The sequence below is a fragment of the Microtus pennsylvanicus genome, chromosome 18 (genome assembly GCF_037038515.1).
Source record: "Microtus pennsylvanicus isolate mMicPen1 chromosome 18, mMicPen1.hap1, whole genome shotgun sequence".
Taxonomy (NCBI): Eukaryota; Metazoa; Chordata; class Mammalia; order Rodentia; family Cricetidae; genus Microtus; species Microtus pennsylvanicus.
The window spans coordinates 5,540,276-5,554,451 of record NC_134596.1 but is presented as its reverse complement, the minus strand read 5'-3'; the positions used below and the strand labels follow the sequence as shown (position 1 = coordinate 5,554,451).

General features: G+C 42.2%; 1 protein-coding gene across 5 annotated transcripts in view; it reads left to right on the top strand.

Annotated features, from left to right (window-relative positions):
- The window catches only part of Gas2 (growth arrest specific 2), a 132,806-nt gene that overhangs the window by 84,580 nt on the left and 34,050 nt on the right, over positions 1 to 14,176 (top strand). For all 5 annotated transcript variants that reach the window (XM_075952509.1, XM_075952510.1, XM_075952513.1 and 2 more), the window contains one exon: positions 4,483 to 4,590. In XM_075952509.1, coding sequence (XP_075808624.1) covers positions 4,483 to 4,590 — 108 coding nt within the window. The remainder of the gene's footprint in view (positions 1 to 4,482; positions 4,591 to 14,176) is intronic.

Below are 14,176 nucleotides of genomic sequence, written 5' to 3'. Positions count from 1 at the left end.
TGGTCTACATCTAACCAGCTTCCTGGTATAGATGCTCAGTGTGATGCCTCCTCTCTATCCTCTGTATTTGGTTATCTCTTCTGAAACGTGCCGTTTGTGCTTTTCTGTGTGTTAGAGTAGGTGCTGCCATTTGAGATCAAAACCAGAGGAAGGAGCAAGAAGGCTCCCGTCTCTTTACCACTTTGTCTCTTGGCTAGCCATTCCTCATTTTTGGGAAGGAGAGACATACGAAGAGAACCCCCAAGGTGAAGAATAACTCCTAGAAGGATCTGAGGCTGTTTCATCATTAGTCTAGCTCAGATTAAAGGACTAGTGGTGTAGAGACCTGAGAAGGCAGGGCCCTCAAGCTGTGGCTCTACGTTCTGTTCTTCCAGCCCAAAGCTGTGTGGACCCTTGAGAGGAACCTCGAGCATATAACTATTGGTGTGATGGAGGAGTGTGTGATAGTGGACACATTTAATGTGCTAAGTGGACACATCCACCTCTTACCAGTGAGAATTCTTGTGTCCCATAAACCTCAAGGAATACTTACAGAAGAACTACCACTACAATCTTTCCTGTGGGGAAAGAGTCGGTTAACATAGGAAATGCGAAGTATCGCTGTCTCAGCCTGGCATTCAGAGAGCTTGCCAGCATCACACAACTGCTGAGCTCTCTTAAAAGATCTAGCTGACCTAGCATTTTTCAAATATACTAGAACATAAACCTTCTTTACAGTTTCCTCCATTCTTCAGTCTTGTAGACTACACTGAATTTTTTTGCATTGTGTTTAAGCGACACTATTTTCCTGAAATATTTGATCCCCAAGACAGTGGGACAGAAGGGAACCTAATTTGAATCTCATTAACGGTTTACATCAGACCCTTTTGATCTAAGGTAAAAAGGAAATAGCCATCATTATAGCTGCTTTACCATGCACTAGGAACATGTAGCTGTTTGGAACTGAACTTGATGTAACTCAATAAATATATGGAGAGAAGGAATTGAAAAAAGATGATTCTCTAAGTTCGTGTGTGTAATTAGCAGTGGGTTGTTTTGTACAGAGTTACTGTATGCCTCCCCCAAAGGAAAGAACGATGAGGTGTGGAAGAGTAAAGGAAGGAAGCAAGGGAAACAGAAGCAGAAGACAGAGAAAGAAAGGGATTCCCATGCCAAGATGATCGTCTTCCATCGTAGGACTCCAGAAAGAGCCAGGACTGCAGCCACCTTTGTTTGCTCACATTTTCTTGTCTGATTCTTAGGGGAACTGCATGGAAATAGGCGACCTTTTATGGAGACAATACAGCCCCTTCCTTAATCAAGATCTCACAGAGGAAACACAGTGGTGTCCTTTCCAAAGCTTTCTTCCCTACGTCCTGAGGCTGCGATCCAGCTTTGATAGGAAGCGAGGTCTGCCTGAGTGCTCCTCTGTGCCGTCCCTTGGGTTGAGCTTGCTCTCACAGGGAGCTGAATGCAGTTCTAAGAAATGACTTACTGTCTCCCTTCTCTTCATCAACTTCCTCAGTCTGGGGATGAAAGATATTGTAATTCTGAGTAACCAGGCCCCTCTTGAAATCTCATGTTAGCTGCAAACTGGCTGGGTTCTGAGCCAAGAACAGAGCACCTGGCAGACAGAGTTACCTCTTGGTAATGTCAGAAGCAGGACTCTGATCATTCACCGTTAACAGTGCGTTTCCACTGCCCCTGGTCTGCCTCTGCCCCTGACACAAATGAAAAAAAAAAGCCCTTGATTTACAAACAAATAAGTCTATCTTTGTAGTGAGGAAAGCATGGACAAAGGACAGGCCGCCAGAGAAAATGTTTCTCACGCTAATTTGCCCTTAATAGGATCTGTACTTTTTTCTGAGGAACTTGCAAGATGGAGATGTTGCCCACACAGACTTAGGATTGTGTTTTGTCAATAGAGAATTTGCTCAGTAAGTTGCAATGCCTTGGTCCTTGAGTTTTGTTGCTCTCTAATCTCCTAGATGACAAAGATCTCATCCCTGTCTCCTAGCCTCCTAGCTCCTTTAAGTCATGCTTACTCTTTTCTTTTAAGCCTTTATGGTAGTGGTACGGGTGAATATGTGTGTGTGTGTGTGTGTGTGTGTGTGTGTGTGTGTGTGTGTGTGACATTTTACAAACATCTGTAGGAAGAGATCAGAACACTGAAAATAATGCATAGGTGCACTTGACTTCATGGCTGGTTCAGAATGTGAGTCTTTCTTGTAAGGGATTGCTTTACTATTTCTCATTTATACCACTAAATCCATGGCCTGATTCCTAAATGAACAGCACATGTTCCCTCATTCTTTAGTGGAAGTGGAAGTCATCTTTAAGGCTGTCTGGATCAGGCTCCCTCTGCTCTGGTGATTTCTTTCTGGATCCAGGCCTCTTTTGTTCCAGTGATCTTTCCCGTGTGTCCTGTGAAGATCCATTCTGTTGTTAGTGTGACTAAGTATGTGTCCAGTGTCCATCTGTGGAGCTCCTTTTTGTTTCATTGGGGTGTTATGCTTTATGTCTAGGGTTTAAGATGAGGTAAGATATTATCTTAGCCCTTAAGGAGATGCTAAGGTTGAGCAATATTGCCTCACTAGGCTCCCGTCACAGTGATGACTCAGAATCTTAGGCTTGTGTTGTTAGAAAAAGATAGGATGGGAAAAGAGGCGAATGGATCTGTGTGTCCTGGGTTAGTTCTTTCGCTTTCAAAATAGTGCTATTTTGTTTGTGTCATTGAGGCACAGTTTGGTTGTTCTTAGGAAGGCTTTTTTCTTGCATTCCTCCTCCATTCCTGGTTTTTACTCTGTTGTCAGGAACCTTCCATACTCTCGCAAAACCATTATATAATTCTTTTATAATAAAAGTTAAGGGAGTTCATAAACTACTTTCCTTATGGATTTTGCTTAGCAAAAAAAGAGTCACTATATCATTAAAAATAATGTTTGAAGTCCTGAGTGATAGCTCAGGGTAGAGAGTACTTACTGTTCAAGCATAAAGACCCTCATATAAACAAAACGTGGTCACCCCTGTCCTATCACCGCAGTGCTGTGGGGATGGGGACAAGAGGATATCTGGGACTTGCTGGTCACTAGCTCCAGGTCCAGGGAGAGACTCAGTATCAAGGAAATAAGGGTTAGGGTTGAGATCACCTAGTGTCCTCCTCCTCCTACACATTCACACACACACACACACACACACACCTCACCAACTTGTGAATATATACCATATACTGACATACATGTAAACACAGAGTAAATGAATCAGTAAATAAATAAACAATGGCTGGATTTCTTGATGTCCAGCCTTAAGTATCCTAACTTTCCTATCTGTTGAATTAATCTTAACTTTACAACATGGCAGCTACTAACACCTGATTATAGTTCAAGGAAATTATGGATGAAGTATTTGACATGGAACATATGAGATATTTGGGTTACTCTGGGTTGTCTGAAATAGCTTCCTCATTAAAAAAACATTCTAGACGTTTCGTGGATTATGAAAAACAATGAATTTTATAGAGATATTTTTAAGATTTGCAGTGTTCATGCCAGTTTATGAGCTCTCCAAAAGAATATTAATCAAAGTCATGTTTTATTTTCTCATTTTAAATGCCAGCTAATACAGTATTTGGTAGCTAAGATGGGATGGAACACAGATGAATATGAGTGATCTGTCGGTGAAATTTCAGGGGGAAAATCTTAGTGTTTCAAGCAAAACAAGAGTTTCCGAAAACAAATAATTTTGTCATCATTTGTTTCAAACTTAAATAAGTTCTAGTGGAATTGTATTAAAGAAGCATTCCATGTCTCATGCATTCACTCTAGCTTTCAGTATGGTTAGCTTATGCATGCTTTATTTTACCACTCATTGCCTTTGTCGTGTGGACCTCACACATGGTCTTTCTTGCTGTCCACCTTATGGCTGCTGTCATGACAGTTGATCTCGTCTGCTCTCCTCCCTCCCCTCCAGTGTCATCATCAACCGCATGTTGAGAACCTCAGAAGATGCTGCCAGACCCTGGTCTTCACATTTCAGCCAGGGTCCCTGTCTTAGTTAGGGTTTTATTGCTGTGAAGAGACACCATGACCACATCAATTCTTATAAAGGAAAATGTTTAGCTGGGCCTAGCTTACAGTTTGAGAGGCTCAGTCCATTATCATCATGGCACGATACGGTGGTATACAGGCAGACATGATGTTGGAGAAGGAACTGAGAGTTCTACGGCTTGACCCTCAGGCAGCAGAGGGACTGTCACACTAGGCCTAGCTTCAGTGTATGAGACCACAAAGCCCACTCCCATAGTGACACACTACCTCAAACAAGGCTACACCTTCTAATTATGCCATTCCCTGTGCCCTCATGTTCACACCACCACAGTCCCTGTGCCCACATCGTTTCTGATATACAACAAGTCTAAATGATTAAGTTTGGCCATGTTTGAGTGCTTGGAGAATAATCACGTACGATTTTATTGGGGACAATGAATGTGCTCCTCTATTTCAGGTAAAAAGAATCTCTGAAGATCCTCCCTGCAAGTGCCCAACTAAGTTCTGTGTGGAGCGACTCTCTCAAGGTCGATACCGAGTGGGAGAGAAGATCCTCTTCATCAGGGTAAAGTCCTCTTTCTCCTTCTCCTCTCGTCCTATAGGAACGTTTTCCGAATCCGAGTAGCCAGAGAAAATGTCAAGGGAGCTATGGCATGTGACTGGCCAGAAACACCTTCTGGTGTCATTGAGGCTGCAGGGAGTGGACATGGTAATATGCTGTGGAAGGCTGGGTGAACAGAGCATGTCTTTATGCATACAGAGGTATCGGCTCCCATGGGACAAGGTAGCCATTTATGTTTCCTGGACTGGAATGAAAATGTGCCCTTCCAGGACCTTCCATACATCATAGTGTGGAAAGAAATCATCACCCTTTTGGTTCTGGGCAGCTTTTCAGATTAGTTCAGCATGGGTTTTCCACAAGTCTGGATTAGAGACCCATGTGATACGATGAAAACTCTATCTCAGAAACTGGGGATAGAGTGTAGTTGGAAGGAGGCTTGCCTTGTATTCCGGGGTCCTGGGTTTGATCCTCAAAACCCCACAAAAAAAACCCTCAGTACAGTATCCTGGCTTAACAGTGACTAACACTTCCCATCTGGATTAGAAGAGAGAATGGCTCCAGCTTAAATCACCGGTATCCTTGGGGGCTGACACTGGCTCTGTAAGGCTGAGTTTAAAGCTTTTTACTCCAAATCTGCTTTGCTAACAGTTAAGAGAGTTTGGTGTCTCAAAACAAGTTTGTGATATTTGCGAAGGCCAAAACTTCTTTAAAGCTAATGAAAATGTAACCTCATATATACCCCTTGAAAGCTTTGGTTCAGAAAAGTTGTTTTTTCTTCTGTGTCCTTTGGGCCCTTCCTAAGGAAAGCACGCTTTTCTCGTTTGAGCTTGTTAAAAGCGTCATGTTGATCACCTTGTAGAACTGAAGCATCTTAACGTTTGCATCAGGTAAGATCGAGGACCACCAAACACTTGTCTGAGATGACCTACAGAAAACTCTCAGTGTGAGATTTTATTCATTTCAACTTGCAGCTGAAATGTAGTAGTATAGCAGGCCTCTCTAAGAATCTGAAACATGGATAAAGAAATTTTATCTTAAACTTTCTCGATCATTTCATATTTTTACCTAATTTCAGGTTAATGTTGACTCAGTATAAACAAATCCAGGTAATAATAGCTTTTCTGCTTGGGATATAAACAGACCATTTAGAGGTCCGTGAATCACCCTAGATTTAGGGCCTAGCTGGGGAAGGCAGGCGCCCAGATCGCTGCTGTTACCTTGCTTTTTCCTTGCAAGGATAAGGTGCCTTTTAATGCTCAGCTGCCTGCCTGCATATCACCACATTAAATAACGATGCTTCAGAGTCTCTATGGATGCATTAACATTTTACCAGGCTGATGGCTCAGTTGAGAATTAGCCTCCCCTAGAATGAGACCCCAGAGCCTACAATCAAAACAGGGCCTTATTAAACAGCCTTTCCTTTTGTGATAGAAATGTTAATAACTTGGACACTGTTTCCTCCACTGTCACCTAGGATCTCCAGGCAAAAGAATCCATATGCATACTTAATTGTGTCTGTCTGCTCTTCATATCTGTTCAATTGCCAGAGAATCTGATATTCATGTTTATAGACAGCATAAGATTTTATAACAGTTACCAGGTGAGCTAGTTATTGACGGTCATTTTTCTTTTTCAGGAAATGCTTCTTTTCTGCTAATTTTATTCTGTCATTTATAGAAGAATTCAGGCTTTTATTGTGAGTGAAGTCATCAAGTTCCCGGGTGGTGGTGTTTTCACTTAGTGTGGCACAGGCAAGCAAGCCTGTGAAATCGTGCCGCACGGGGGGTTGGCTCACGACTGGGAGCAAGGTGCAGCGTCAGGCTGGCAGGACGTGGTTGCAGCAGTTTTCAGTCACATTTAACCATAAACCTCACACTGTCACATCATGTGAAAATTGATTTTTTTTCTCAAAAAATATAGTTTTAAGGAGCTTTTATATCACTACTTAAACTGGAAACTAAATCTGTGTTTACAAAGCTAAATGCCATGAACACATTTTCACAGATATTTTAAATATTTTTATTCTTAAGAATTTCATGTATACATATTTTCATCATATCTTCCCTACTCTCCTTTTAACTCCTCCCTACATCTCTCCTTCCAATTTCATGTGTTTTGCTCTTTAACAACCCATTGAGTCAGATGTGTGCTGCTTGTATATACGTGAGTGTGGGGCCATCCAGTGGAACACGGTCAACCCTCCAGATGCACTTACCTGGAAATACCTGGCTCCTTCCCTGAGTCTCCATAGCTTCTATTAGCTCCTCAGCTCCCTCCCCTCTTCTTTGCTGAGCTGTTGACTGACTGACTGTGTGCGTGCGGTCAGAGCTGTTATGAGTTCACAAGCCCAGTGGCCATGGAGCACCCAACAGACACCATTCCACAGCCTTCCTCTCTATCTTCCCATCTCTACCCCCCTTCCATGATACTTCCCGAGTCTGAGGATCAGGAGTTGTGATCTACAGACCCACTATGAAATTAATTTTGCTACCATTTTGAATTGTGATGTAAATATTTTGAGATAGAGGATTGCCAAAGGGGTTGCAACCCATAGGCTGAGAACCTTGGAATTAGTCTCTACCCAAATATAATGAAGCCCTTAGTACAGTGAACAAACCTCTGTAGTTTTTTAGGTCTGGTTTTAATCTACTACATCTTAGTAATCTTCTCACAAATGCAAAATTATAATAATTGTCTCTACATGATGAACAACCATTTCCCAATGCCAGATTTTTCCCTATATTTCTCATGAACAAAACTGTGGGGGTTGTTTTGGGGAGCTAGACTGGGAAGTTGGTTCCCCACGTAAAGCATGGGCCACACAAGCATGGGGACCAGGTTCATCAGAATCCAGGGAAAACCGCACTTGTAACCTTGGCGGCAGGTGGAGACAGGAGAATCCCTAGAAACTTGCAGGCTAGGTAGCCTGCTTAGCAGCAGTAACATGCAAAAGAAAGCCTGTGTGTAAGAAGGGGGACAACAAGGACAAATCTGTAGAGTATATGTACGATGGCATGTAGGCACATGTGGTCGCACACTGGAACCTATGTGCTCATGCACACAAACATATACACACAACGCATTTTTTCCATCATAATATTTTTATTGATTATTTAGGTGTTTCCCATCGTGTACCCAGACCACATGCACTTCCCATTCCTCCCAGGTCTGCCTTCTGCCTTGTGACTCCCCACCCCTGAAAAACGAAGAAGAAAAAAAAGCCACAAGTCCAATTTGTATTGCCCATATACTCACTGGAGATGGTCAAAATCCTAGTAGCCAGCTCCTTAAAGAAAACTGAGTCTTTCCCACCCACACCCCTGCCAGAAGTCTGCAATAGAGTTTTTAGTGTTTTGTTTTGTTTTTTCTTTAAAAGCAGTTGGCATCTATTCTGAAGGTAGAACCTTTCTATCATTCATGGTAAATCTCTCATTTATTTCAGGATTTAGATGACCATGCCAAAAATCTCTTTAACAATTTCTCAGTAACAGAGGTATTAATATTTCCAGTCCGCCAAACAAGGCTCCTGGCTGCTATCTGGATTCCTGCATGCCCTTTCTCCCTCCATCTACTGCATTCTAATGGGGCCTCCCGTATTGAAAATTCATCTGCAGCACTGTGTGTAAGCTTGGGAGATGATTTCAGAATCCCCAGTGGGATAACTACTGTGCAGTCTTACTGTGACTTGTAAAGTGTCCCCAGGTGAGCCACATCAACATCTGGGAACCCTATACAATGCAGACTCTTGCACCTTCCCAGAGCGAAGCAGAAACTCTAAGGTTCAGGTCAAAGAACTTGTGTTTTCACAAGTCTGTGAGTAGTCAGAATGTGTCCTGGAGCTCGAAAATCACGTATCTTTAGAGAGAAAGAACTCCATATAGGAGGAGAGTCCCTGAGGGGGTCACACAATCAGAAATACACACGCATCTCATTACAAAAGAACATTAACCTTAAGGTACAGAAAATTTTCATTCCATTTGAACATCTGTTTTCTTTCTCTGTGTATGGGTGTTTTTGCCTGCATGTATGTCTGTGCTCCATGTGTATATAGTAGCCATGGAGACCAGAAGGGAATCAGATTCCCTGAAATTAAAGTTACTGTGGTTGTAAGACACACTATAGGTACTGGGAATTAGACCTGGAAGAGCAACCATCTCTCCAGCTTCCAGAAAATGAATATTTTGAAGACATTTGTGTGTTGCGTGGGAGTGGCTAATGTACATCATAAAGAGTAAGCTTGTCAGTCATGTGAAGTGGTTTATATGGAAATAACTATATAGATAAAATGAGTAAAATGGTGAAAACTGAAGACCATTTTTATATGCTGTGAGAGCATAGAGTTATGAACATGAAAGTGTTTTCTTCTTTATTTTTACCGATAAAGACTATTAAAATAGGACCCAAAAGAAGTCCGCAAACTGGAACAATTATAAATTTAAAATAATTAAAGGTCCTTTGAAAACTGTTGTTTAATTAGCTGACTGTTCATTTTAATGGATCTTCTTTGAGCTTACCTCTTCTGGAGGAGAGCAAGGGGCTGCATTGCAGTTCTGTTGCTGTTATTTGGGCCAGGATGGATGATGTAATTTGTTTAAACTTCTGTAACATGAGGGCTGGCTTATTGGGTTTTCTGTCCCTCCCGGTCCCCCAGCCATTTAGTCCCAGAAAAAAATCACACAGAAGTCTCCATAAGATTATAAACTGATTGGCCCATTAGCTCAGGCTTCTTATTAGCTCTCGTAACATATATTAACCCATTATTCTTATCTATGTTAGCCATATGGCTAGGTACCTTTTTCAGCGGGGCAGGTCACATCCTGCTTCTTCAGTGGTCTGGCAGGACTGGGAGGAATGGGCTTCCCCCTTCCTAGAATTCCCCTGTTCTCATTGCCCCGCCTCTACTTTCTGTCTGGTTGACCCGCCTATACTTCCTGCCTGGGCAATCAGCATTTATTTAAAACATGATTGACAGAATACAGACAATTATCCTACTCAAACTTTTTACATATTTTTCAGTACTGATGCCTGGCAAAAGACAGCTTATTGGAAGGGGTAATTATGGTCCAGAGTTTAAGACTGTGTGGCCTGTTGTGGCATGGGTGACATGGGATGTGACTGCCGACTGAGAAGATGGCCTTGCCCACTTCAGGCTGGACCTTACCTCTGGGAACACCCTCACAGACATGTCCAGGTGTGTGTCTCCTAAGTGATCCCAAATCTAGTTCTGCTGACAGAGCTCGCACCTGGATAAAGCTCTTCTCTGATTTTGTTTACAATTCTTTCTATTTTGAAATCTTACTTTGTTGGTGATTATCTGTAGGAAACTCGCAAATATCAATTCCCTCTCTGAGTACTGTGTTTTGTCTCTGCAGACCTCACTAGTGACTGGAGCTGCAATCTCTTTGATCATCAATGCTTTAGTTATTTGATGTCTCATCCCTGTAAAACTTAGCAATGTGGAAATACACCAGTATAATAGACCAGTATGAACAATCTGTACTTGTGTATGAAATAGTCGCAAACTACCCTGCTGAGCCAGTAGATTTCCCATGGGGCAAAATCTCCACACGTAGCAACATTCCTCTAGTGTTGTGAGCAGGGCATCATATGCTTTGAGATAACATACGCATGAACATGAGAGTTTTCTAAATTAACCAGAATGTATTCCCATAATAATAATAATAATTTGGGCTGTTCAAAGTATATTCTAAACAGCAAGCATTCTGAAAACTGGTGAAGACATCTGTAGAGATTGACAGTAAAGAGTTTCGCCAGCTTGTTAAATGACTCTAAATCACCATAGTTTGTGGTATGATGCTTTATTTACTCTTTTGGCTTTTGTGGGGGGATCTACCACCCAGCTGCCAAATAAATCACACACAGAGGCTTATTATTACTTATAAGTGCCTGGCCTTAGCTTGGCTTATTTCTAGCCAACTTTCCTTAACGTAAATTATCCCATCTACCATTTGTCTCTGGGCTTTTTTTTCTGTTTTTACTTTCTGTATATCTTACTTTCGTTCTTACTCTGTGGCTGGCTGGGTGGCTCAGTGGCTGACCCTTGACCATCCTACCCTCCTTGTTCTCTCTTGTTCCTCTATTCCTCTTTCTCCTTCTGTTTATACTTTCTGCCTGCCAGCCCTGCCTGTCCTTGCTTCTGCCTTGCCATTGACAATTCAGCTCTTTATTAGACATCAGGTGCTTTAGACAGGCACAGCTTCACAGAGTTAAACAAATGCGCATAAACAAAAGTTCCCCGACAACAGTTGACTTTAGTAGTCTTTTCTGAACACTTGGATATCTTGCTGCAGTTCCTCACCACAGTGGTAGAAAACTTGCTGCTAAGACACAGGACTCGAGTGACTTCTGAAGTTACACAATCTGACGAGGGTGGCACATGCCTACAGTCCCAGTGTTGGGAGACTGAGGCAGGAGGACTGTGGGAAAAAAGGGCCAGCCTGAGACACATAGTGAAACTAAAGTACATGGGCACAAAATGAAAGTGTCTCAATCTTTTCAAATCCTTTAAAATACATAATGAGTGGTAAAACTTAGGTCCAAACCCTCAACTTTTACATTAACCCTTTACCAGTAAGTGATGCTGATTTCTTTACCTGCAGCTCTTGGAGCATTCAGTATTCATTCTCTAATCTTCCAGAGAGAAAGTCCTGAGGAGTATTTCCTAAGCATATTCAACCTTAGAATTGGTCCCCGTCACTTGTTTTTCTTAGAGTGTCATCTTAAGTTAGGGAGAACTCATTTTAGAAAAGATACTATGGGTTGAAACAAAACTTTAAATTATTTAAAACTCAGAATTGTATTGAAATACAAGTTTTCTGGAACTTGCTTACTACTGTTTTAAAAAAAAAAAGTATCTCAAGGCCCTTGCTAATGAAGAGTAAATACTGGGTCTGTACTCAGTTTTGTCTGGAAATGATTCCCAAGGAAATAGGCAGAGAGACTTTGTAGGAAAGACAACGGAAATTTAATCGGTGCCATTTGTGCTCGGAATTTCCCAAAGTACTTTGCGTACTTTGTCTAAGAGATTCAACTCTTTCCTATAGATAGCTAGGAAATTGTTTTTAATCTTTTCTATAGCTAAAAGAGTGTTTACTCTTTCAAGTAAGTGTTACGTACATAAAGTTCAAGTCCAGACTCCTGGAAGAGCACACTCCACTTCAAGCCTCCTATAGTGCTCGCTGTCAAATGCTAGTCATTTATAGAGTGGGGAAGGTGGTCCATTCCTGGGAGGGAGGTGGAGGCAGAAGGGTCAGAAGCTGGGGATCATCCTCATATTTGCTATTTAGCCGAGGAAATATGAGACTCTGTTTCCAACTAGATTAGCCTTTTTAAAATGATCTGTCCAGTTTTATGGCACACTTACAGTCGATTATAATAAATCACCCTGTGCCATTTTCCCTTAAAGTTCTCAGAATACAGAGTGCATTTCCCCTACGTGAACAACAGGGCTCATTCTGTCTATGCAGCTTGTCACTTGCCTGCATCAGTCACAGTTAGTACGATTACTACAGATGCTAACCAACTGGCGCGGCTCAAAATGCGTTGTCTTCTTTCAGTGTCCAAAGGAGTCAGAGCTCTGTACAACTTAAGGTATGCCATTATCTGCTTGAATCCCATAATAAAACTCAGACAATTCTCTGGTTGCCCGAATCATCTTGTTGAGTCTTCCAATGGTAATTGCTGGAAACTCTGAAGTCATCAGTTTTCTTTTGAGACATTTTCATAGGATACCTCTGCATTTTGTTCAACTTAATGCTCTTCCATCTTAAAAATCTCATAGTTCCAGGCCTTTTGTCTCCCATCTTAAGAAATGTGAATGTCCAGGAGCCCTAAGTAAAAAACAATAAATAATTTAGCTGGCAGTCAGGAGAAGGGTTTGCAGAGACACCTTCTGCAAACTGTCTTTGAATTAACTCATCTTGGATCAACAGAAAGGTCACACGCATTGTTACTGACTTCGTGAGATTTTTTTTCTTTGCTCTAAAATTTCTTCAGAATATTAAGTCTGTGTGGTGAAAATCAACTCACTATGGCTGGATAATCCTGAGAGGTACCTAGATCTGTTGCCATAGTAACCGACCCTGGCACTGTCTTCTGGGACTCTGAGGGGAGGTCCAATGAGAGAGTCCTATTACCGGCTGCTGTTTTGACACATATTGATTTACTGGGAGTAACAAATAGCCAGAGTCAAATTGCAGACTTCTCCTGGTGATGAAAAATGGGCTGTTGTGCAAAAACGCAGAGTTGTGAATAAGTAGGGAGCCAGAGTAAAGCCTCCGCTTGTCTCGCCTCAGGCACTGCAGGCGCAGCCATTACCCAGCACCTGGAAACCCATGTTTGTACCCACCCATCCACCCTGGAAAGTCACGAGAGGGGCAATTTTATTTTCAAAACCAGATTAATGGGTTATGCTTGTTTTTAGGCCTTGTTTCCATCTATGTACATAAAATCCCGGAACATGGCTACTGTGCTCAGATCCATGGGAACGAAAAGGCGCATTTTTGAACACCTCCCGTTCTGGTCCATTTGTCCCAGCACGGCATCAGTTTAGGCAAAGGAGCCCAAAATACTTAGCTGAATGAAGTAAATTCTGCATTTAAATTACCTTCTTTTAGAAAATGTGTTTGCTCCTTTAGAGAACTTTAACTTGGTATTAACCCATGTTCACTGGTGCTAACAACAGGGCGGAGATGACACTCTGGCAGGAATGTCTCCTTGGCACTTAACAAACGATCATAAGTCCTGTTAGCCCTTTCTTTCTGAGGAAGTCATGTGTGGTAGAAAAATGCAAAAATAATTATTTAAGGAGTTACCCCCAACTGAAAGAACTCAGATGGTGTTGGCTTTGTGGGCTGGTGTGAACTCATTACTGAACACAGCTCGGCCTTCAGCACAACAGCTTATGCTTCCAAAGCACACAACTGAAAGGGGAACCAAGAAACTGTGACAGACCTCCCTGTAGTAGTCATAACATCCTCCGCGGTGTGCTGTCCCTCCTCCGCGGTGTGCCGTCCCTCCGCGGTGTGCCGTCCCTCCGCGGTGTGCCGTCCCTCCGCGGTGTGCCGTCCCTCCGCGATGTGCCGTCCTTCCGCGGTGTGCCGTCCCCGCACAGTGGCAACGGTCTGCTCACTGTGATGGGACTTTCACATCTTCCTTCAGGAGTTCCAACATCCCTCCGCCAGTAGTTTCAGATAATTCTTATTTTGGCAGGACTTATCAAAGACATTGGCTTATACATGATCTCATTTTAGTACTGTTGCTACTCTTCAAAAAAAAGCCAATGTGATTTTTAATTTACGCATCCCACTGTTAGCTAGCAGAGGGCATCCAGACAGTAAGCAATAAGCCCAGTTTAAATCGTATTATACAAAATTATGGTATCTGAATTTCGTAAGTTTTAAATCTACATAATAAATTTTCTCATTTACATTTTCTTTAAGATGAAAATACTTAGCTGTGTTTGGTGGCATAAACTAATCCCTGGAGGCAGGTGCAGGCAGAGCTCTGTTAATTTGGGGCCCACCTGGTCTACAGAAGAGTTCCAGAACAGCCAGAGCTGCTACACAGA